At 44.4% G+C, this 24,188-nt stretch overlaps 1 protein-coding gene across 1 annotated transcript in view; it reads left to right on the forward strand.

Moving 5' to 3' along the window:
* Positions 1-12,075: 12,075 nt before the first annotated feature.
* LOC102936057 (transmembrane protein 68) overlaps positions 12,076-24,188 on the forward strand; it is a 62,204-nt gene continuing 50,091 nt past the window's right edge. Inside the window, exons 1-2 of the mRNA XM_027826517.3 lie at positions 12,076-12,316; positions 19,003-19,392. Of these exons, the coding sequence (XP_027682318.1) occupies positions 19,077-19,392 (316 nt within the window). The 5' untranslated portion in view covers positions 12,076-12,316; positions 19,003-19,076. The remainder of the gene's footprint in view (positions 12,317-19,002; positions 19,393-24,188) is intronic.

Raw genomic sequence — 24,188 nt, forward strand, 5'->3', positions numbered from 1 at the left:
GCTACTAAAAAAAACAATAGTATATTGTGTATAATATGTATAACATTGCTAAACTGTTTAACCAAACACTAGCAAAACTTGAATAAATTAATTGCAACAAATAAAAAGGTAATGGAAAATCAGGAAGGTAAAGCAATTATTTGTATCATTTATGGGAGTTACATGTTAACTACTATAACGAACTCATTAGGAAACACTGAAAAGGGAAAATTGCTTGACCTTATTAGTGATAAACAATCAGCTAAATGTTGTCCTCTGTGCATAACAAAAACTGTGTTAAATTGGCAATGTGTTAAATTGTGTGGACAGATCTCCTTTGTACCATTCATCCGAATCGGGGCACATTTTATTCAAAACAGTCTTGCTCAGTGTCTGGTCCCAGGTCAATTTGTTTATGGTATCACTACCAATATTGGATCTTGACAAAGTGGTTACTGTCCATTCAGTAGGTTATCTGGAAGACAGCATCCACACAAAATAACTGGACTGAGGTCAACTACTGGTGTGTCACGCACCAATGCACACCTGAATACCTCTTCACATAGCTTCTTGTGCCAGGTTTGTTTTTGACATCACAACTCTAGTGTGTGGCCATGATGGCTCAGACCTGTACCATCAGATAGAGAAGCTAGCCACTGCTGTCTCTTACCTGGGGAAGCTTACCAAATGATGACAACCAGAAGTAAGGGTAACCTATAATATGAGTGGACTGTACTGTGTAATAACTACTTACAAGAAATTTATATATGGAGACCTCACTTGTAATGTTGCTACTCCAAATTTCTGTTATACTCCTCATGTATGCAGCACGGTAGGACATGCTATAATAATGTCTATCCCTGTTTTTCAGAATAAGTCTATTATCCAAAATGAGCCCCAATATCAGGAGGCAGTTGAAATTTACCTACTAGTTATTAACATGCATATTAATCCTCTTACTTTATATTTAAAAACAGTACTAGATCGGAAAGACACACACATTATTCAAATTGGAAATGAGGTGTATAAGGCAAAACAAGCCTTGAATGACCTTATCCATGATGGGGATCTTGAAATACTGGTTTCCTACACTTAAAGCAAAGTTGCATTTAAAGCTGTGTATTGATATTAGCTGTTTTAATTATATATTGTCACTTATATGTTTGGTAAAACACTTAAAATCACGTATAACCCCCCCCCCCCCCGTTCATATATTAATTTGGCAAAGGTGTCGTCTTAACTACAACATTACCAAGGCAACAAGTGGGGATTTGTTGACCAATATGCTGGTGAGCATACATACATATGTTTATATATATTATCCTTACCATTACACATTAGGATTTATTAAGCAAAATAGTATAGCAGTTATAAAACCTAAATTGTCCTATACCTTTACTATAATCCCATTCTTTTATGCTAAGTGTCTCATAACATCTTGCATTACCTGACATAAACTTTGGCTTAAGAAGCTTTGGCTTAATATCAGGGTCAGGACACATGATTATTTTACCATAGCAACAGGTAGGGAGTTATTTTCACATGCCAGCATTGGAATGTCCTAAGGAAGAGGTCAGGATTTAGGATAGTTCTACCTAGGAGGTGCTTTCACACCCGGAATGCATATGTTCATGGGTACACTATGGTACCAGAAAAACAAGATAGAAAGCTGATTGGTTAAATCTCATTTCAGATGACATGTACATGAACTTGTAGAAAGGTAGGATATGAAAAGATAGCTTTAGGGTAACTCTGGAAGCACAAGTTCTACATAAGGTGAATGTAATAACTCTGCATGAGATGGCTTCCCAGAGACTGATTCATATAGAATTTTTTTGGTACTATATTATTTTTGGCTTATAGCATCAGCCTGACTGACAATGGTTATTTGGTCTCTTAAGTATATTTCACAACAAACCAAAGTGTGGTCAAGAAACTGACTACGCAATTTATTAACAGTTTGAGAACCCAAACCACCAATATTCTATATTTTAATTGTTACTTTTCAAAGGTAAAAGGCAACAATAAATTATGTCTATTAATTTCTTATAAAGTAAAACTTTCTTACAGTAGCTCAGTCATCTCTTATATAGTTAATTGTTGCCCACTAACAGAGAGCTGGAGCTTTCTGTCATTGACTTATGATCTCCTTGTCTTAAATTCTCACAATTGTTTTAATTAGAACTGGTTGAAAATTTTTTGATGGAATAGTTTTCTATTGGAAAATGCTGATTCAATGAAATCCACACCTTTTGCAAGAAGAACTGATTGTGTTGCAATGTTTGATGAAACACTATTGAAGTGCTGCATTTTAATGTTATTTTGACTTTTTATTATAATATACGTAAAATGTTTTGATTAAATTTGTTTCAAAATTGGCAAAAAAAATTGGAAATTTTTTTCAGGAAATTTTGAATTTTTTTACTTTTTTCGTTCAGATTCAGAACAAAGGAAAAATTTAAAACATTGTCATTTCCTGGAGAATTATAATTTAATTTCAACCAGATCTAGTTTTATTCTAATAACTCTACTCTCTGCTACCATCCCTCAGTAATTTACATCTGAGGTTTCCAAACAGTGGTGCAAGGAGTAACTTGTTTATTATGTATGGAGAGCTGGTTGAGTACAGGCGCTGGTTTGACTTGTTACCAGCTAGTAAATTGCACTGAAAGAATATTAAAAGCTTTCTCAATTTCTTTTACATGAAAGGAATCAGTTGAATCATCACAGGGATATTATCTCCTTGCAAAAGGGAAGGAGTTGAGTCATATAATTATGTCTCAGAGGGGAGCTTCTACTTGAGCATTCATCATCAAAAGAAGGTTTGGGAAAACTATCTTGTACTATATTTTGTGGGGAAAGTGTGATGCAAAGGAGGTCAGTTTTAGGCAACCTGAATACAATGACCCCATTCTGGGTTGCCTGAAGCACTCTGGAAACACTCACTTGAGAATTCCCAACAGAAGGAGATTAATTGGGGGGTGTATGAGGCCCCACACCATGCTCTCAGCTCCCAGCCTTTATGGGTATGCCCAAGGTGTGGCTGAGATAAAGGTATGGCTGGAGAGCTGCCATGCTGTGGTTATTTCACTACCAAAAAACCCTCTGAAGCAGTTGTGTCCAGGGTCTAAATCAGAGTAGCTGAGAACCAGATCATTCCTTAGCTGACCCTAGAATCTGTGTGTAATGGGTAGTCTGCCCTTAAGGTTTGTAGGGCTTAGTGGTCAGCCCACCCTGCCATGTGGCATGACCTTTTAAGGATTTGAAAGGCCCAAAAGATATATATTTATACAAGTACCTATAGGGGATATGGACAGAGAGGAAGCAGTCCTGTGAATGACTGGTGCTTGGGAAGATATCCTGTCACTGTATCTTAAAGGACTTGGGGCCAGGTGCTTTGCAGAGCGGGTGGAGCAAGCTCCCTTCATCCCTCAACCACTTGGGGATGAACTGAGTGAAGATTCATAGAATCATAGAATATCAGGGTTGGAAGGGACCTCAGGGGATCATCTAGTCCAACCCCCTGCTCAAGGCAGGACCAATCCCCAACTAAATCATCCCAGCCAGGGCTTTGTCAAGACTGACCTTAAAAATTTCTAAGGAAGGAGATTCCACCACCTCCCTAGGTAACGCATTCCAGTGTTTCACCACCCTCATAATGAAAAAGTTTTTCCTAATATCCAACCTAAACCTCCCCCACTGCAACTTGAGACCATTACTCCTTGTTCTGTCATCTGCTACCACTGAGAACAGTCTAGATCCATCCTCTTTGGAACCCCCTTTCAGGTAGTTGAAAACAGCTATCAAATCCCCCCTCATTCTTCTCTTCTGCAGACTAAACAATCCCAGTTCCCTCAGCCTCTCCTCATAAGTCATGTGTTCCAGTCCCCTAATCATTTTTGTTGCCCTCCGCTGGACGTTTTCCAATTTTTCTACATCCTTCTTGTAGTGTGGGGCCCAAAACTGGACACAGTACTCCAGATGAGGCCTTACCAATGTCAAATAGAGGGGAATGATCACGTCCCTCGTTCTGCTGGCAATGCCCCTACTTATACACCCCAAAATGCCATTGGCCTTCTTGGCATCAATGGCACACTGTTGACTCATATCCAGCTTCTCATCCACTGTAACCCCTAAGTCCTAAGATTGCCTGCACAAAGGCTGCCTCCTCTCTCTGTAGCAGGGAAGACACCAGGAGTTATCAGCAGGAAAAGGCTGACTTGCTGAACACCCTGAACTGATGCCTAGTTAAGGAAAAGGGACAGGTGAAGGAGAAGCTGGCAAAGGCTCTACAGCTGGCTAACCCACTACTCAGGTCCAGAGAGATCTGGGAGGAATCCTCTTTCAGAAGAGAGTGAGGGACTAACTAACGCAGCCTACTTCCAAAGATGAGCTGGGGCAGAGGTGGGCAAACTACTGAGCACAGGCCACATCTGGCCTGCAGGACCATCCTGCCCAGCCCTTGAGCTCCTGGCCAGGGAAGCTAGCCCCTGGCCCCTCCCCTGCTATTCCCCCTCAGCTACACCACTGCGCAGGCAGTGCGGCAGTTTCCAGCAGGGCTGCGAGCTCCTGGCGCTCTGAGCAGCATGGTATGGGAATGGGGGGAGGGGGTGTTGGATAAGGGGAAAGAGGTCCTGGGGGCAGTCAGGGGACATGGAGCAGGGGGTGGTTGGATGGGTTCTGGGGGGAGGGGCAGTGGATAGGCATAGGAGTCCTGGGGGGCCTGCCAGGGGGCGGGGGTGGATAGGGGTCGGGGGGCAGTGAGGGGAAGGGAGCGGGGGGGGTTGGATAGGGGGTGGAGTTCCAGGGGGAAGTTAGGGGCAGGGGGTACTGGGAGGGGGCAGTCAGGGGACAAGGAGCAGAGGGGGTCGGATGGGTGGGGAGTTCTGAGGGGGGCAGTCAGGGGGTGAGGAGTGGGAGGATAGGGGGCGGGAGCCAGGCTGTTTGGGGAGGCACAGCCGTCCCTACCTGGCCTTCTATACAGTTTCGCACCCCAATGTGGCCTTCGGGTCAAAAAGTTTGCCCACCCCTGAGCTGGGAACTTCTGCTTTAGGGAGGATTGTAAAGGCACAAAAAGGAGTAATGCAGAGAAAGAACGGGGAAGTGTTCCAGAAAAAGAGATTGTTTCCCGGTGCAGAAAAGAAAAGTCTCCTGAAGGAAGGAGCCAGAGATTGCTAGTTGGACTAAACCAGAGACAACGAATGTCCCTGGGTGTATCTAAGTTTCTACTTATGCCTATGGCTCTTGTTAATAAATAAGATCCTTGGAAGGTGGGGAGCAAGGTCTGTCTGGATTTGTTTATAATCTGGATCAAGGGAACTGAGGCAGGGCGCACCTGCGGTGCCACGCTTGACCAAAAGTGGGTGAACCAGGGTGACTTCCAGCCATCACAATATGGTTCCAGGGCTGGGGCGCAAGATTTCTTCCCATCAAGGAGGGATAGCTGAGCAGCAAGACACAAACACCTTCCCAGGGAGTAAGACATTTACCCTCCTAAGTCTGCGTTTGGAGGGCTAGCTCCCGCTTTTTGCATGCATCATGCAATGGGAATGGGACAGTCATTGAAAACATTGAAAAGGAAGAAGGCATGGGCTCATGCAACTGTGTGCACTGACTGCAGGTAAAGAGGGCATGTAAAATGGATTGGTCTCTATGGGAACAATGCCTCTGTGGCATACCCCTTTGACCAGAGTACTGAGAGAATTGGGAAGTTCCAACTAATAGAGAGGCTGTGCCCCAAAGTAGTAGAACTCAGACTACTAGAGTCTAAACCAAAGGATGCAGTTTGGGGTAAGAAAGTGTGAGGCCCTAGTGGCCACACGTTTTGGGAGAGGTAGGCCTGAGGTTTTGAACTCCCCATTGCTCATGGGAGGTACCTTGACTCCATCCTCGCCCCAGTGGGTAAAAACTTCGGGACTTGAGCTACCTTATTATAGGAACCAGATCAGATGCAGGAACTGGGAGGGGCTCCATGCAATATGGGGATGGCCAACTGTTATAAAGGAAAGCAGGATTACAGGGCTGGGGGCACCTCAAAGGTGAGTGACTCCAAGGTTCTAAAGAGCCAGTGAATTGCTGGCAGCAAGATTATGAAATTGTTCAACAATACTAAATTGCAGGTCCAGAAGAAGCATTTCTACCTAGATTTGGATGGTTAGATAAAAAGGTGCAGGAAGTCCAAATCCAAGAGTTAAAGGAGAAACTCCTGGGCACTCCTGAAGGGGCTGACTGAACTGCACCAACAAACAAAGCAGATAGAAGCAGATCTGGAAAGGGCAAGACAGACATGAGAGAACAACTATTCTATGCTGGTCAATTAAGTGAAGATGATTCTACATGGCAAAGGAAACATTTTTCATGTATGGGGACAAGTAACAGAATTGCTACTCAGTTTGAAAAGGAGCTCAGGAAGGCCAAACCAGGAGAAGAGCAAAACTTTCACCCACAGACATTGTGGGGACCCAGCTACAGAGGGTTCATGAATTGTTACAAGAAAAGATGCACCAGAAACTAACTCTCAGGACCCAGATGGAGTGGGTAGTGGCTAAGAAGAACCACTTCAAAGAGAAGCTATGTGAAGGGGCTGATCTGAAAAGAGACTGTGAGAAGATCATCCATCAACAGACAGGAGATGGAATATCTGTTAGTTTTGGAGAAGAGCTGCTCTTCTCACCACACAAAGAAGTGGGAACATGCTGTAGCTGAAGTTTAGGAACTAGAGATGCTCAATCTGATCCTGGAGTAGCAGGTCACCAAACTGGAGACTAAGACCGGTGAGCTTTGGGGGTTGTCCAGCAAAGCAGTACTACTGCACCCCTTGGTAGAAGAAACTGGGTTCAGGGGAAAGTGAGTCTGGAACCTTATAAGAATGCGGGGACCAGGGCACTAGAACATTTGTGAAGACATGTGATAAGGTGCTGGGCACAAAGGTGACGTTCCGAGAAGTTGGTGTTAATTCAGAAGAGCTGATTAACATTTCATATCTTGAGGAAGACTATTCTGATGGGAGAGGTGATGGTTCAGCAAAAGACTGCATATTCCCAAGGTTCAAACACCAATATGGTATTCAAGTTAGAAGCTGCAGTATTGGCAGTTGCTTCTACAACTACACAGCAGACCTGTACAGTAATGGACTGGGGTGAATTAGAAGAGAAGGCAACTTCTGCAGATAGTCTCCAGGCTGAAACCTTATGCTACAATCCCAGATCCGGGAGTTCCAGTGGTAGCTACAGAAGACCTGTTTGTCTCTTGGAAAGATCCTAGCACAAGCTGTCCAGATACGTCAACAATGTTTCTTTCTAAGAATTTTACAGCATGGGAAGTTAAGTTCTCCTATGACACTTCCAGCTAAGGAATCCAGTTGGTCAAAGAACCCTGTCAATGCTGAGTCGCTTGTTTCCCTTTTTCTTAAACCCTCTTCTCTGTGTTAATTGCACTGGCAAGGTTTTAGCAGTTCTTAAGCTCTCTCTAGAAAGAAGTAATATTTGTGACTATTTTCTTTCCTCTCCTTGCTCTATAGAGCTGTATCCTAGAAGCAAGATACTTCATGCTGCTATCAGAAGCTAATGATTCTCAATCCAGGTTCTCTCATTCTGGGTGGGAGTGGAGTAGTGGTTGTAAGGAGCTAAGACACCTTTCTACATGTGTGGGGTGGGGAGGAGAGGAGAGGAAAGGAAAGGAAAGGGGGACAGACTGAGACCCTTTTCTCAGTTCATGTTGGGGATGGAGGGGTTGTAAGTGTAAGGGAGCTGAGGTTACTCTCCCAGTTCATCTGCGGGCAGGGGCTATAAATAAATGCATAATGGGTTCTGTTCAGTTTCTAAATCTGTGACACATCAAATAGTAAGTTCAACTTGGTTTATTCAGTCAGATTCTTCTTATTACAGTAGAACCTCAGAGTTACGAACAACTTGGGAATGGAGCTTATTTGTAACTCTGAAATGTTCGTAACTCTGAACAAAATGTTGCGGTGGTTCTTTCAAAAGTTTACAGCTGAACATTGACTTAATACAGCTTTGAAACTTTACTATACAGAAGAAAATGCTGCTTTTGACCATCTTAATTTAAACGAAACAAGCACAGAAACACTTTCCTTATCTTGTCAAATCTTTTTTTTCAAACTTTGCCTTTTTTTTTTTAGTAGTTTACGTTTAACATAATACTGTAAAATATTTGCCTTTTTTGGTCTCTGCTGCTGTCTGATTATGTACTTCTGATTCCAAATGAGGTGTGTGGCTGACCAGTCAGTTTGTAATTCTGATGTTTGTAACTCTGAGGTTCTACTGTACACCAAGTACAGCATGTACAGACAGGTGATGCTGACCACGCAAACTGGAGGCCAGTCTGCAGCTCACCCTTACCCACATGGGTTACAAAGCTTTTATAGACCACTTTTTAAAATCTCATTTTATACTTTGTGGTTAGTTACACACCTAACACCATTGAATCACCATCAAATGCCACCCTTGCAGTCCAGATAGCATTGGTTCCAAGTTTCCACCTTTATATACAAAAAGTAGGTATATATGTATGCTTTGGCCTGATTAACGAGACAGTACTAGGTTATGTAATTAGCTGTGTAACACTTTTTAACCTATCATTTCATTTTGTCCTTTACTGCTGGAACATCTTATTCATCATCCATTCTGTAATACAAAGTTCATCTGTTGACAATGTTCTGCTTCTCTTTGTTAGGGCTTCCATTACCACTTCATAATTTGTTATTCAAGGAGAACCAATCAGATTTTAACAAGCACATAGGCTTAAAAATACTGTTTGCAATTATGAAAATAGGTTATGAAAATAGATCACACGTTTCCATTCTATAAGCAGTATAAGCTTAATATACCCAAAGTCATATTTACTTTTAGTTTCTTGCAATAACTGTGTAGGATGCTGGGAAATGGAGGCTTATATGACAATAGTCCCTTAGAACAACTTCATAACTTTTTATGGACCTTTGGCCTAACATGGCTGAGCCATCTTTCCTGGTTCAGAGGGTAGGGTGCGTGTGTGTTGTAGGTGTAAAGGGCCGAGGACCCTTTTCTAATTCATGGAGAGGAGAGAGGAGCGAGGTCTAAAGGGCGTAGCCCTCTTTCCCATTTGTGTACCTTCTACTACTATCAAAGACATGGCTCCTTGTGCTAAGTTTTATAACTGAAAAAAGTCTGAACTTTGGTTTATGGAATTCTCAGAGCTCCCTCATTCCCATCTCTAGTATTTGCAATATCAAGGAGCAGTTGTCTTAGACCACACTCACCCAAACACACCTTCATTAGACACCATAGGTACATATATAACCTTCTGTGGACTCTGTACTTGGAGGGGGGCTTCTGTGTAAGCTTCTGGCATGTAAATCATCATGAGCCTGTACCAGAAACCTTTTAGTGACCCTTCTGCGAGTACTGCTCTGGGGGAGTTCCCAGTGTCCAGAAGAATGCAGAAGAAATAGGAAACTTTACATGCCACTCCTTTAGTTTCATCTGTTCCCCTATTAGTTCAGTTTTGTCACTCATTCTGTGTGTAAATGCTGAGAGGGCAGAGCATTGCTTTTACATGAGGTTTGTTTAAAACAAGCCAACAATTCTTGCATTGTATGATCTGTTTTATCCATGATCTCTGAGTGCAATAAAAATTGAACCTATAATTTCACCACTTCACCTCCCCCCTGAAGTGCTTAAGGCAAAATAGATCATAAACACAATTCAGAATACACTTCCAATAATTAAATTACAAGACTACCGTATAAGCCTCACCAGTAGTTAGCCTCTTTTTAAAGTTTCCGTAAGTACCATTTACCATAAATTGTTTTGGTTTTAAGAATAGCCAAGTCTCACCTTTTATATAAAGGAGGAGAGAAACAGGCAGTCACATTGTAACTGCACTGGTTATGCTTTTTGATAACTAAATCATACTCAACTTGATAATTCACTTCATGACTGAGAATTGGTTTAAATACAGTTTTGTTAATACACCTGGATCCTAACAGAATATGCATGAAGAACACCAACTATGTAACAAGTAAATCAGACATGTTTTTAACTGTTGGTTATGAATTAGTAGTAATTACGTACTGAAAAGCAGAACCAGGGTGCTAACACTCACTTCAATGTAATTTCACTGATTAGAATATGGTGCATTTTAAAACATTCTTTTTGGCTAATCTTTAAAATGGCTTTCAGGTCAATTAATTGAAACATTAGGAATATATTACTGAATCACTCTAAAATTCCTATTAAGATACTTATAGAAAGCATTTTCATGGGTAATAGATGGATCACAGTGTTTCAGACTACTGAGGGCCAGATCCTGCTCCCTTCAAAATACAGGGGAGATTTGCCACTGACTTAACCCAGGGGAAAAAAATGAATTTTGAGCTGGTGGTTCCAGGCTTAAATTCATGGTGCTCTATATGCAGAGCAAGACAATGTGCTGTCTTTTCTGACATGTCTAGCACAATAATTACACTGTTTTATAATGCAATTTCACAATATCTCAGGTCTGATTCTTATCTTGATGCCTGTAAAAGACACACTTTTCAAACAAAAAGAAAAGGAGTACTTGTGGCACCTTAGAGACTAACAAATGTATTTGAGCATAAGCTTTTGTGAGCTACAGCTCACTTCATCAGATGCATTCAGTGGAAAATACAGTGGGAGATTTATATACATAGAGAACAGGAAACAATCGGTGTTACCATACACACTGTAACGAGAGCGATCACTTAAGATGAGCTATTACTAGCGGGGGGCAGGGGGAAACCTTTTGTAGTGATAATCAAGGCGGGCCATTTCCAGCAGTTGACAAGAACGACTGAGGAACAGGGGAGGAGGAGCGGGAATAGACGTGGCGAAATAGTTTTACTTTGTGTAATGACCCACCCACTCCCAGTCTCTATTCAAGCCTAAATTAATTGTATCCAGTTTGCAAATTAATTCCAATTCAGCAGTCTCTTGTTGGAGTCTGTTTTTGAAGTTTTTTTTTTTGAAGAATTGCAACTTGCAAAGGCTCTCCTGCTGGTAATAGCTCATCTTAAGTGATCACTCTCGTTACAGTGTGTATGGTAACACCGATTGTTTCCTGTTCTCTATGTATATAAATCTCCCCACTGTATTTTCCACTGAATGCATCTGATGAAGTGAGCTGTATATCACGAAAGCTTATGCTCAAATACATTTGTTAGTCTCTAAGGTGCCACAAGTACTCCATTTCTTTTTGCGAATACAGACTAACATGGCTGCTACTCTGAAACTTTTCAAACACTTACTGGATTTTTTGCTACAGGGTGTTTTAATTAGCTTGTAAGGTGGGGTGTGAAATTCTTACTGCTTAGGAAGTTTGTTGTAAGGGCTTCCTTATTTGGAAGCTGGATACTACTGTGTAACAGCCTACCTAGTTGGTCATACAGGTCTCACATTTTGTGTTTTGTGTTTTTCTTAAAGCCCCTGTTCCTGGACTCCTGTGACTGAGAGTCTGTTTTCATTTTTTTAAAATAGTAAATCTCTAACCCCTAGGGTTGCAGAGAAAACCTTAACAAGGTGACCTAGACATAACCTGAAATCTCAAAACACAAAAGGCAAATAAAATGTTCACAAAACATTTAGTGTTTAAACTCTCATTATTTTTAAATCAGTGGCATGATTCTTAACACTTTAGTCAAGATTTTTGAACATGAGGTGATAATAATATTACAGATCGCTGAGAGAACAATAGCTTGATATCTCCTTTGCTTATTTGGGCCCCAGTGAACAGGGAGCCATGGTGGAGAACGGGGCCCTACGCCGGACCGGTGTCACCAGAAAGTCCCCTAAAAAGAGGCAGGTGTGATACAGCTATGTAGACTCCTGTGCTGCTGGGAAAGGCCATTTCCCCAGCTTAGGCACTGGACAGCACAGTGCATGTGAAGGACTGTGGCCCGTTCCTGGTTCATGCATGGGGGGGGGGGGCACAGAGGGTTCAAGCCCCTTTCCCAGTTCATGGAGGGGAGCAATGAGTATAAGGGGCAGAGGCCCTTTCCCAGTTCATACGAGAGGCAGAGGTCAGGAGGTTCCCTGGGGCTCCGGCCTCTTTCTCGGTTCATGCTGTGGGGAGGGCGCTGAGACCCCTGTCCCGTTCATGCGGGGGCGGGGGGGGGGAAGCACTTGCTCGCTCCCAAGTCCTAGGAGGGCAGGGCCCACGGTAGGGCGGGCTCCAGCTTGTGCCTCTGGGCGATTTTCACAAGCTCCCGAAACTGGCACCAGCCCTTCTGCCGGGTGCCGCCCCCGCGCCCTGCTAACCCTGGCCGGGACCCAGCGGCGCTGGAGACAAAGCGGAGCGCGGAGCTCAGAGCCGGAGCCAGGTGAGCTGCAGGAATCCTTGAGCGCGAGGGACTCTCGGTCCCGGGGGACACGTGTGGGGACGGGCGGGCTCCACGCGGCGGCTGCTCCCCTGAGGCGAGCGCGCCCAACGCAGCGTGACAGCGGCCCGCGCAGCAGCCGCGGGGTTCCTGTTCCCCGGGCGGCGGCGCAGCCTCTGCCCTGAGCGGCCGCCTCCCTCCGCCTTGTGCCCTGCGCGGTGGTGCGGCTCACGCGACTACAGCAGTTCCTTTAGTTTAGTTTGTGCATTTGACAGAAGGGGGGGGCTCAGCCAGGGGCAACAAACAAAACTGACGCTGAGAAGCAGGGGAAAGCTTGTGTAGGAAGAGAGGTTGGGAAGACTGGGACTGGTTTAGAGATGGAGGAAAAAGAGGCGTTAGTTTGCTTCTCTCAACCCTATCCTCTCTCATAAGGCAACAATGGGATTTTTCAAGGAAATTAAAAGGCTCACGTTTGAAACGAACAAAAGGATCTTTTACCTAATGCATAATTAGCACGTGGAAACTCTTTGCCACAATATATCATTTAGGGCAAGAGTTTAGCAGGATAAAAAAAAGTTTGACCTTCATGTGGATTCAGATAACATCTGCAGTAAATGTAGGTAATACTTAAGAAAAATGGAAGTGATCAACTCTTAGTCTTCAGGGATTAACTAATTTCTAATTGATGGGTTTTAGATTACCGGAATGATGGGTGTTCTGTGTAGAGTATAAAGAGAACAGAATAGGAGCAGGTATTTCATAAATGCCCACTTCAGCGTTTCTTGCACCTTCCTTGAAGCATCCTGTGGTTGGCTAGTGTTGGAGACAAACCACAGGACCAGATGGAACACGGGTCAATCTGGTAGTTCCTGTGATTGCACTCTGTGTATAGACAGTGTCATCAGCTCCCTTACACAGCTAGTCAGGTTTCCTTGTTTTGTTTTTTTAGGGAGCAAGATGGGAAAGAGAAAACTATAATAGTAAACTGTGACTGTAAACACACAAAAACTGGTATAGGGGCACGTCTGAGAGCTGAAACTATTTCAAACTCTTAAAAATTGATTTAATGTTGACCGTGTCCATTTAAGGATATTTGTCAGATATAATGGCAGGTTCCCAATTTAAGAGTTGTGGGAGTTGCAGTTTCATATCAGTTGGTTGTGGTTTATTTATCTTTCAGTCATCAGCCTCAGCATTTGTAGAAGCTTCTGAGCATTGAATCTGAGCTTTCCTGTAGTCTTAATTTTGGAAATATTTCCTCTGATGAGATTATTAAAGATAACTGACCCAAAATACCAAATGGCTTAATAATTGTGTATTTACTTTATTATTTTACTGGTTTTAATAATATAGCACACAGAGGCTGAAGTCAATGGAACTACTCAGTACAAAAAAATAAAAACATTCTTAAGACTTGATCTTGAAAAGACTTGTGTAACACAATCCTTTCAATTCTGGAATCTCTTCTTTTCCCCTCTTCTCCCCTCTTAAAATATCTGAGGTTCTGCACTGCATTAGATTGTAAACAATTTTTAAAAAAGAGAGAGGAAATGTTTAATATCATGTTAAAAGAACATTATTAAAGATGATAAATCAAGCATTCAAAAGTTAGGAAATGCTAGAATTAAGGTTTCGTATGCAAACTTAGTTTGGCCTCCTTGTGTGTATGCATTATGATAAAGTCTTTAATTACATGATCACATACTTTTTTTCCTCAGGACCCCTACCTCATTCAGTGCAGAGGATGGGTGATTCTCACTTAATGGGCAGCTGTTCAATATTTTATTTTATCCTCATTGTTCAGTGTGTGCCCCATGCCTTATTTACTGCACGCTATTCAAACACTACTCAGAAGACAGAATGATTAATTTCCTCATGGGTTTATCTGTGGTGTTCAACACTATAGTATATGAGTGCTTCACAAATGTTAATTTTCACAACATCCCTGTGAGATGAGGGCATAGTATTATCCCCATTCTAAAGATGGGGAACTGAGGCCCAGAGAGATTAAGGTAAAAAATTCCATTAATTTTGCGTTGTCAATTTGAGACACCCTGATTCATCCTCAGAACAGGTCTATCCTATTCACTGAATGAGGCAGGTGACTTATGGAAAAAAATTGCATATGGTCATGTAACTAAAGACTGCACCATAATGCATATACACAAAGGGGCTGAATTAAGGTGACACAGGCACCTTAATTCTGGCATTTCCTTACTTTTGAGTGGTTGAATTTGTAACCTTAATATTGTTCTTTTAATAGTTTGTGCATGTGGCATTGTACTGATGCCCACATGAGTCATCAGCAGGGTTGCAATCTACAGGTTACATCTGCTCTTGGAGCTAGAAAAGGAATACTTGTGGCACCTTAGAGACTAACAAATTTATTAAAGCATAAGCTTTCGTGAGCTACAGCTCACTTCATCGGATGCATACAGTGGAAAATATAGTGGGGAGATTTTATATACACAGAGAACATGAAACAATGGGTGTTACCATACACACTGTAACAAGAGTGATCAGGAAAGGTGAGCTATTACCAGCAGGAGGGTCGGGGGTGGGGGGGGGAACCTTTTGTAGTGATAATCAAAGTGGGCCATTTCCAGCACTTTACAAGAACAGTAGGAGGGGAGATAAACAAAGGGAAATAGTTTTACGTTGTGTAAAGACCCATCCACTCCCGGTCTCTATTCAAGCCTAAGTTAATTGTATCCAGTTTGCAAATGAATTCCAATTCAGCAGTCTCTCGTTGGAGTCTGTTTTTGAAGTTTTTTTTGAAGAATTGCCACTTTTAGGTCTGTAATCGAGTGACCAAAGAGACTGAAGTGTTCTCTGTCTGGTTTTTGAATGTTATAATTCTTGACGTCTGATTTGTGTCCATTTATTCTTTTACGTAGAGACTGTCCAATTTGACCAATGTACATGGCAGAGGGGCATTGCTGGCACATGATGGCATATATCACATTGGTAGATGTGTAGATGAACGAGCCTCTGATAGTGTGGCTGATGTGGTTAGGCCCTATGATGGTGTCCCCTGAATAGATATGTGGACACAGTTGGCAACCGTCTTTGTTGCAAGGATAGGTTCCTGGGTTAGTGTTTTTGTTGTGTGGTGTGTGGTTGCTGGTGAGTATTTGCTTCAGGTTGGGGGGGTGTCTGTAAGCAAGGACTGGCCTGTCTCCCAAGATCTGTGAGAGTGATGGGTCGTCCTTCAGGATAGGTTGTAGATCCTTGATGATGCGATGGAGAGGTTTTAGTTGGGGGCTGAAGGTGACGGCTAGTGGCGTTCTGTTATTTTCTTTGTTGGGCCTGTCCTGTAGTAGGTAACTTCTGGGTACTCTTCTGGCTCCGTCAATCTGTTTCTTCACTTCAGCAGGTGGGTATAGTAGTTGTAAGAACAGGATCTAATTCCCAGCTTGTGCAGATATACTACCACTAGTTTTCTTTGAGCTAGTGCACTAAAGATAGTAGTATAGTCATTAGGGTTGCCAGGTGTCCAGTTTTTGACCAGAAAGTCTGTTGAAAAGGGGACCCAACAGTGTCTGGTGAGTACTACTCACTGGACACTAAAAGTCTGGTCACTTGAGTAACTGTCCACAATTGGCTTCCATTCTCCCACCAGGAGGGTGGGAAGAGCAGCTGCTGCTGGAGCTGGAAGAGCATTCAGGAACTGCCGGCTCTGGCGCAGAGAGGTATGGCGGCTAGCGCTCTCAGGGAGGTATCCTGAAGCATGCGGCATTTGAGGAGTGGGGCCAGTGACTGGGTTTACTACCTAGGCCTCCTTCTCAGCCTCATTTGTGCTGGTCCCTGTCCTGACCTAGTCACCCCTCCACCCCCGGAGCGTGGCTCTCACTTCTCCATCCTGCCCCAATCATCCCCCACCATCTCCGGCGCGTAGCTCTCCCTCCCCCGTCTTGCCCCAGTCATTCCCCACCCCCAGAGTGCGGCTCTCCTGCCCCAGTCACCACCCACCCCTGGAGCGCGGCTCTCCCTTCCCCATTCTGCTCCCATCATCCCCGACCCCTGGAGCGCAGCTCTTCCTCCCCCGTCCTGCCCCAGTCATCCCCCACCCCTGGAGCGCGGCTCTTCCTCCCCCGTCCTGCCCCAGTCATCCCCCACCCCTGGAGCGCGGCTCTTCCTCCCCCGTCCTGCCCCAGTCATCCCCCATCCCTGGAGCGCGGCTCTCCCTTCCCCATCCTGCCCCGGTCACCCCCCAGAGCACGGCTCTCCCTGCCCCAGTCACCCCCACCCCTGGAGCGCAGCTCTCCCTCCCCAGTCTTGCCCCAGTCACCCCCCAGAGCATGGCTCTCCCTTCCCCATCCTGCCCCAGTTACCCCCCACCCCTGGAGCACGGCTTTTCCTCTCCCGTCCTACCCCAGTCACCCCCCAGAGCATGGCTCTCCCTTCCCCATCCTGCCCCAGTCACCCTCACCCCCACCCCCAGAGTGCGGCTCTTCCTCCCCTGTCCTGCCCCAGTCACCCCTCCACCCCCAAAGTGTGGCTCTCCATCCCTTATGCTGCCCCAATCACTTACCCCGGAGCAAGGCTCTCCCTTGAACGTCCTGCCCCAGTCACCCCTCCACCCCTAAAGCCCTGCTCAGCTTGTAGGGGGAGGGAGGTGGAGAGAGCAGCAAGCGATGGGGGTGAAGAGGTGGAGCAGGGGGAGGGCTTTAGGGGGAAGAAACAGAGTGGGCAGGGCCTTAGGAGGGAAGAGTCAGAGCATGGGCGGGGCCTCGGGGGGGAAGAGGCGGAGTAGGGGGCGGGAGAGGTTCCGGCACTCAGTGTCCATTTTTCACAAATTAGAAAGTTGGCCACCCTAGTAGTCCTGATAGCATGGGCAGAGGCTAGTGGTGGCACGAGTTAGCCATCCTGAGCACATACCCACAGGGTCCAGGAGGGTTTGTACTCTGGGCAGCTAGCTGTTTGCTGCTGCCTGCGCGACAGTGGCTATACTACTATTTTTAGCAGGCTAGCTTGACGAGAGCTAGTGTGAGTATGTCTACGTGAGTTGGAAATCGCACCCCTAGCTACAAGTATAGACGTACCCTTAGATCCACCACGCAGACCTCTGCCATTTTGAGCTAATGGACTAACTGATAGAGGATGATAACCAGTGTCTGCTATGTGGACCGGCACCAGAGCAGAATGGGACACTTGCTAATGGGTTTCACAGACATTTGCTGACAGCAGAGGAATGGTGGGACTCAGCAATCTTGGATTCCACTCTAGTGGGCACAGATTCTTCTGCCCATTCCCCTAGGTGTGACCCTTTCTGCCCTGTCCTCTCCAACCTATCTCTTCCCCAGTTCCATATTTTCTGGCATGGAAAATTTCAGCCCACAAAGTTAAAGTCTGGCAAAATTATAAATAGCTGAAACAGACTCTTACAAGGGTGAGTGTCAGGCAACCTGGGTGCTACCAGTCCCACCTTTAATGAACCATAAACCTCTGGGGTTCTAATCTGTCTCCACAATTGTAGGTGTATTCTCGCAATGCAACTGCAAGCCACCTTGTTATTTGTTCTATTCTTGTTTGTTACCAGTGTATTGAATTTTGCTGACACAGGAGAAGGCGGGCAAAGTACCTCACAAATTGGCCTCCTTTTAGTTTTATAATTACTATTATACAGATAGATATTACTATTATACAGAGCATAGTTCTTAATGTCGTTTTTTTTTTTAAGTAGAACTTCATATCAAAGTCCGTCGCAAAAATTTGCTAATCAGTCCTCGCAATTCTGGTGAGGTTAAGAAATATTATATAAAACAATTATAGAACAAAGGCACACCACTAAACGTTGGTATGTTAAGCAAGACTCAAAGATGGCTGTACTGACCATTATTTATTTCATTTCATTATAGCAGGACCAAGCACTATAATTAAGGTTTCATAATGGCTTCTGGTGGAAGGGAGAGAAGCAAGTGGGGAGAAGATCATCTAGGAAGGAGCAAGTTCCTTCCTTATTTTGTTACCTTGACCATTCCATGTTCCTCTATGATTCTTAGTTTTCCTTCTGCCTCTGCTCACAGTCCTCCTCTTTAACACTCTTTGATTTAATCTTCCACATTGATGTCTCTTCTGACCCATTAGTTGCTGCCTCCTCAGCTTCATTTCCTCATCCTCCCCTCTGCAGTTGATCTTCAGCCCTAGAAAGTTCCTTCACTCACCACGATGGCCACTCATTAAATCTTGTTCGGGATAAAAACTCTTTCTTCTCTGATCTATCAGTTTCAGTTCTCCCTCTCTGACCAACACCGAATCTCCATCAGTGTTGCCCCTAGCCCCATGGCACAGGTATTTCACGACAGTTCAGTCCATCACTGGTCAGGGATTCCTCTGCTGCTGTCCGTCCCCTCTTCTGCTGATGCTCTTCTGGCACTACTGCAATGTGTTTAAAAATAGTTGTGTATGTATCCATAACCATATGTCAAAGTCCTACTTCACATGAGAAAAACAGGATACAGTAGATGCTTGTTTGCAGCAACACCTTGTAAGCGCAACATTTCCCCAGGAAACACGTTTCCTACTATAAATTGTCAACACTCCCCATAACAGCAACAGCTGCTTAGAAGCAACATAGCAAAAGGGCACCGATACAATGAAATTAATTACATACAATGAAAGCATGTGTGTAACTTCTCTGGTGGTAGTAGTAGGAATAAATGACACAGTGTGTTCTCTCTTTCTAGGGGCAAAGTTAAGAAGCTGCTTTGACTACGAAGAGAGCGTGACTCAGTTTGCCTAATTCTTTTTTAAACAGAAGATGATAAGTAAAAGTGAATCCTATACTTCAGGGCAGGAATCTGTGATCAACTCAACCTGGCTGATTTACATATTAAAAGAATGGATTGGTCTGGACTACCACTATCCAAACTATATGGGCTCCTTCTTGTGTGTGTCACTCACAATATTCTTTTTTCCTTATTTACTCTGGTTTATCAGTTGCATCTTTTGTAATATTTTCCTTCACATTTACAAGAGAAAGAACGGCCTAGATGATGATTTTTCCAATAAACTATGGGACAATGGAAGGCTAATGGTGTCACGCATAATTAGTATGTATGGAAAGCTATGGCACGGTAAGAGATTTTTTTCCCCTTTAAACATTAAATATGTATTACTGCAACAGGTGACTACATGGCAGGGGTTCCTAAACATCGTTCGCGGCTTGTTCAGGGTAAGCCCCTGGCAGACCGCGAGACGCTTTGTTTACCTGAGCGTCTGCAGGTACGGCTGCTCACAGCTCCCAGTGGCCACAGTTCGCCGTTCCCAGTCGATGGGAGCTGCGGGAAGTGGTGGGTTGGCCCGCGCCGCTTCCCACAGCTCCCATTGGCTGGGAATGGCGAATTGCGGCCACTGGGAGCTGCGAGCGGCCATATCTGCAGATGCTCAGGTAAACAAAGCATCTCGCGACCTGCCAGGGGCTTACCCTGAACAAGCCATGAACCAAGTTTGGGAACCCCTGCTATATGAACATTTTGAAGACTGACAGGACCAAAGTTTGACCTACCTTTTCTTTTATCTGTTTAAAAATTCCATTCCATGTACTTTTTTTGTGCATTCCTTTTTCAAAGCAAATTTTATAGGGGAGTAAAAAAAATATTCCAATAGCTCAGCAATGAAAGAAGGAGGAAAATTCAGTTAGGAAACAAATTTCAGTTTTCAGGCTGAAGCAAGATAGTTTATGAATATTTTTGAAAGGGGTCTTTAAAATGCTGTTAACAATAATTTTTTATTGTGTATTGTGAGGTGCTATCATTTTATTATTAAAAACTGGTATTCTGAACATTTTGGGGCTGAACTATAGCTACACTCAAATGGGGTTCACTGATAGCTATGAGAATTGGTTGATATTTCTGAGGCATTTTGAGCCATCAAAGATAATACGAATGATGGAGGTTTTCAGCTCTAGCCCAGTGGTTCCCAACCTTTTCTCTTCTGCAACATACCTTGAATTATTTTGAGGAACACCATCATATAGTCTCCAAATGACCTTCCCTTCTTACCGCCTCGGTTTAAGCTGTTTACCACCCTTGTCACAGTCTGTAGTTTCCAAATCAGTTCTGCGCCCAGCCCCCATCAGTTCTGTCCTCACCCTCCACCAGTTCAGCGCCCACCTCACCCCAGTTCTGCCCCACCCCACCCAGCCCCCCATCAGTTCTGTCCTCACCCTCCATCATTGCAGCCCCCATCTCACCCCAATTCTGCCACACCCCACCCAGCCCCCACCGTTCTGCCTCTCCAGCTCCCCTCAGCCCCCACTAATTCCATCCCCCCACCATGGGCGGCAGTTGAAGCTTCCCCTTGGGGAGGCTAGCCCCTTCCCCGTCTCTTTCAGCCGAGGCCCCACTCCTTCCACATGTGGCCCCCCCCATGGCCCCTCCGCACCTTCCCTCACGACCCTACCCCCATTCTGCCACCACTCCGCTTCTTTCCCCTGAGGTCCCACCCCCAACTTGTTCCTTTCTACCTCTCCCCCCCACACCGCAGCTACAGCCCTAAGACTGGAAAAGCTCTGAGCCCCCACTGCGGCCCTGGGCTGCAGCAGGGAGCAAGAGCTCCTCCAGCCCAGGGGCTGTGGTGTGGGGAGATTTTTCCAGGGGCTCCAAACTGGCCAGGGTCCCTGGGCATGGGCCCCGGGGCCCATGGGTAATCTGCTTCTGCCCTCCCTTCCCCCCACCCAGTGGTGTGAGGTTTGGGGAGGCTTAGCTTCCCTCAGCCTCTGTTACGCACTACCCATACCCCTTGCCTCACCTCTGCTTCTCCTAGGGTTCTTCCCCACCTCCCAATGGTGGGGGGTTGCACTAGGGTCCCGTTCCACTTCCAGGCTGCAGCAGGGAGGAGCAGAGGACCCAACCCATTGCTCACACAGGATATGGGGGTGGGGAGAGGGAGATTGAGTTCTGATTGGTTGCTCTGCCCATGGAGGCGGTGAAGCAATGAGGAAGATAGCCAGTCAGAAGGTGGCTTTTCCCCCATTCCTTCCCTCTCTCCTTCCCCCACTCCACAGGACTCAAATTTGCTATCTTAACCTTGGTTTGGGGAATGGAATGTGACACATGCATAATATTTAAAAGGGGCCTTGCCCTGGAAAGCAAAAGTACAGAATGCGATCTGGCTCTGACACTACAATACAAGGGAAGGTATTTTTGTTCTCATGTGTAGTTTTTCAAAAAATTCCGCAGCACACCTGTTGGGAAACACTGCTCTAAGCTATTGGTTCTTATGCAGCCCAAGTTGGTAGTAATGAGCTCTTGACAGCTGATCCTGTTTTACTCCTTGGCTGTCTACACTTGCTTTTATGTAAAAATGTCTCACTGTTCTTATCTCTGATGTGGCTTCACCTATAGTACCAATGGTGGGAAATTTTCAAAGAAAAAGTGTACTGTAGAGAAGGAACATAAGTACTGGTGTGGTCTTATAAATTTTAGAATTGCCAGACACGTGATGGATTGTGAGTTTTTTGTTTAAATTGGAATTAAAAGCATAGTAGATGAAGTTAATGTAGTAGACATAGGCGCTGACTCCGTGGGTGCTCAGGTAAACATTTTGAAATTCTACAGTATGTGTAATGGAACTAAATTCTGAAGGGAACAACCCCTAAATTCTGTTCCAATGTTAACTTATTCTATTGCTAGGAAATATTCTTCATTTTCCATGTCTCCTGTCCGTTCCCCCTGTCCACACCCACCCCCCCCCCCACACACACACACAGAGTCATTTATAGCTGAATTGAACACACACACACACACACACACAGAGTCATTTATAGCTGAATTGAATAGTGATTATTTGAGGCTGTGATTTTGATGAATCCTGAGAGTGGACCCAGTTTCATTTCCAGATTTTGGCTCCTATGATGTTGTCAAGGTGGCCTGAGTCAGAACGTCCACCCCCATGAAAGTGGAGTATGAAGCTGGCTTCATTGGATCTTGGTTGCAGTGCCTTGGCAGCCCAGCTCACACTTCTGGCTCCTTTCACTCAGAATCCTAGAATCGTACAGATGTAGAGCTGGAAGGGACCTCAAGAAGTCATCTAGTCCAGTCCCTGGCACTGAGGCAGCAGTCCTTGGCTCTCATGGGGAGGGAAGGAGGCAGAGTTCATGGGGTCCTGATTGAGATGAGCAGAGCAGTTTACACCTCTTACAGGTATTGTTTCAGACTCTCTGTAGACTCTTGAAGACATTACTGCATTGATTTACTCACTTCACATTTTCAAGGTTTTCTCTGCAACCATATAGGCTAGAAACAATTTAAAAAAGAGAGTGCTGGGATTCTGGAGCAGAATTGTGTGCAGAGGAGTAAATTCTGCATCAGATTCTCCAGGCGTGAAATACACTTGACCCTGCTTGGGAGTGAAAGTAGGCAACGTATTTTGAATGTAAGTTTGCGATACAATGTGGCACCACAAAAGGCCAGTGCATCACATCTGAAATGGAGTTGTTAATAATACATCTCCTGTATAGTTTGGTGAGACTATTTATCCTACTTGTTGCCAAAGTGCACAAGGTTTGGAGTGGATGACAGGGGAGAGCTGAAGCTTCCCAGAATTTCCAGACATACATTAGTTATGAAGGGTAAAACTAAGACACACAGAAGCGAGAGGCATAATTAAATGAAGTGTTTCATTCCTTTGGCCTTGAATGTCACCCCACCCACGACTGTCTAAGACCTTTGTCGCGGAATGTACTTCAGCTTCTCAATGGTGGGGTAGGTTTAGGGAACCTATGTAGTGGATAAGAAGTGGAACTGCCATATCTAATTACTTATCTAATCCAGTAGCCCTTCTCTGACAGGGGCAACTACCAAATGTTTCAGAGGAAGGTGCTATAATGGATAATTATGAAATAACCAGCCCAGAGGGAAAACTTCTTCCTAAGATCATCACATAATGGTTGCCTTATTCCCTTAAGTATATATCGATCTATATCCCTTACTGGGGAATAATAAACTATCTTGTATAATAATACTGTAAGCTGTTCTCTTTATGCAGATGCATGTTGTCATAAATATAAAGGGAAGGGTAAACACCTTTAAATCTCTCCTGGCCAGAGGCAAAACCCTTTCACCTGTAAAAAGGCTAAGATAAGAAGCTAAGATAACCTCACTGGCACCTGACCAAAATGACCAATGAGGAGACAAGATACTTTCAAAGCTGGATGGAGGGGAAACAAAGGCGCTGTCTGTGTGATGTTTTTTAGCTGGAACCAGAGCAGGAATGCAGGTCAGAACTCCTGTAAAAAGTCAGTAAGCAATCTAGTTGGAGATGCGTTCGATTCTGTTTTGTTTAAATGGCTGATAAAATAAGTTGTGCTGAATGGAATGTATATTCCTGTTTTTGTATCTTTTTGTAACTTAAGGTTTTGCCTAGAGGGAGTCTCTATGTTTTGAAACTGATTACCCTGTAAGGTATTTACCATCCTGATTTTACAGAGGTGATTCTTTTACTTTTTCTTTAATTAAAATTCTTCTTTTAAGAACGTGATTGTTTTTTTCATTGTTCTTAAGATCCAAGGGTTTGGGTGTGTGTTCACCTATGCAAATTGGTGAGGATTTTTATCAAGCCTTCCCCAGGAAAGGGGGTGTAGGGCTTGGGGGGGGATATTTTGGGGGGAGACGTTTCCAAGTGGGCACTTCCCCTGTTCTTTGTGTAACACTTTGGTGGTGGCAGCTTTTCACCTAAGCTGGTAAGAATAAGCTTAGGGGGGTCTTTCATGCAGGTCCTCACATCTGTACCCTAGAGTTCAGAGTGGGGAAGGAACCGTGACACATGTCCAATATTTTTTATTCCTATTAAGCTCTTGATCAAAATTCTCTTCCAGAGAATTCCATAGGCTAATTATGCACAGTCTTTAAAAATGTCTATTTTCAGTTTC

This window comes from Chelonia mydas, chromosome 2, assembly GCF_015237465.2.
Source record: "Chelonia mydas isolate rCheMyd1 chromosome 2, rCheMyd1.pri.v2, whole genome shotgun sequence".
Lineage (NCBI taxonomy): Eukaryota > Metazoa > Chordata > Testudines > Cheloniidae > Chelonia > Chelonia mydas.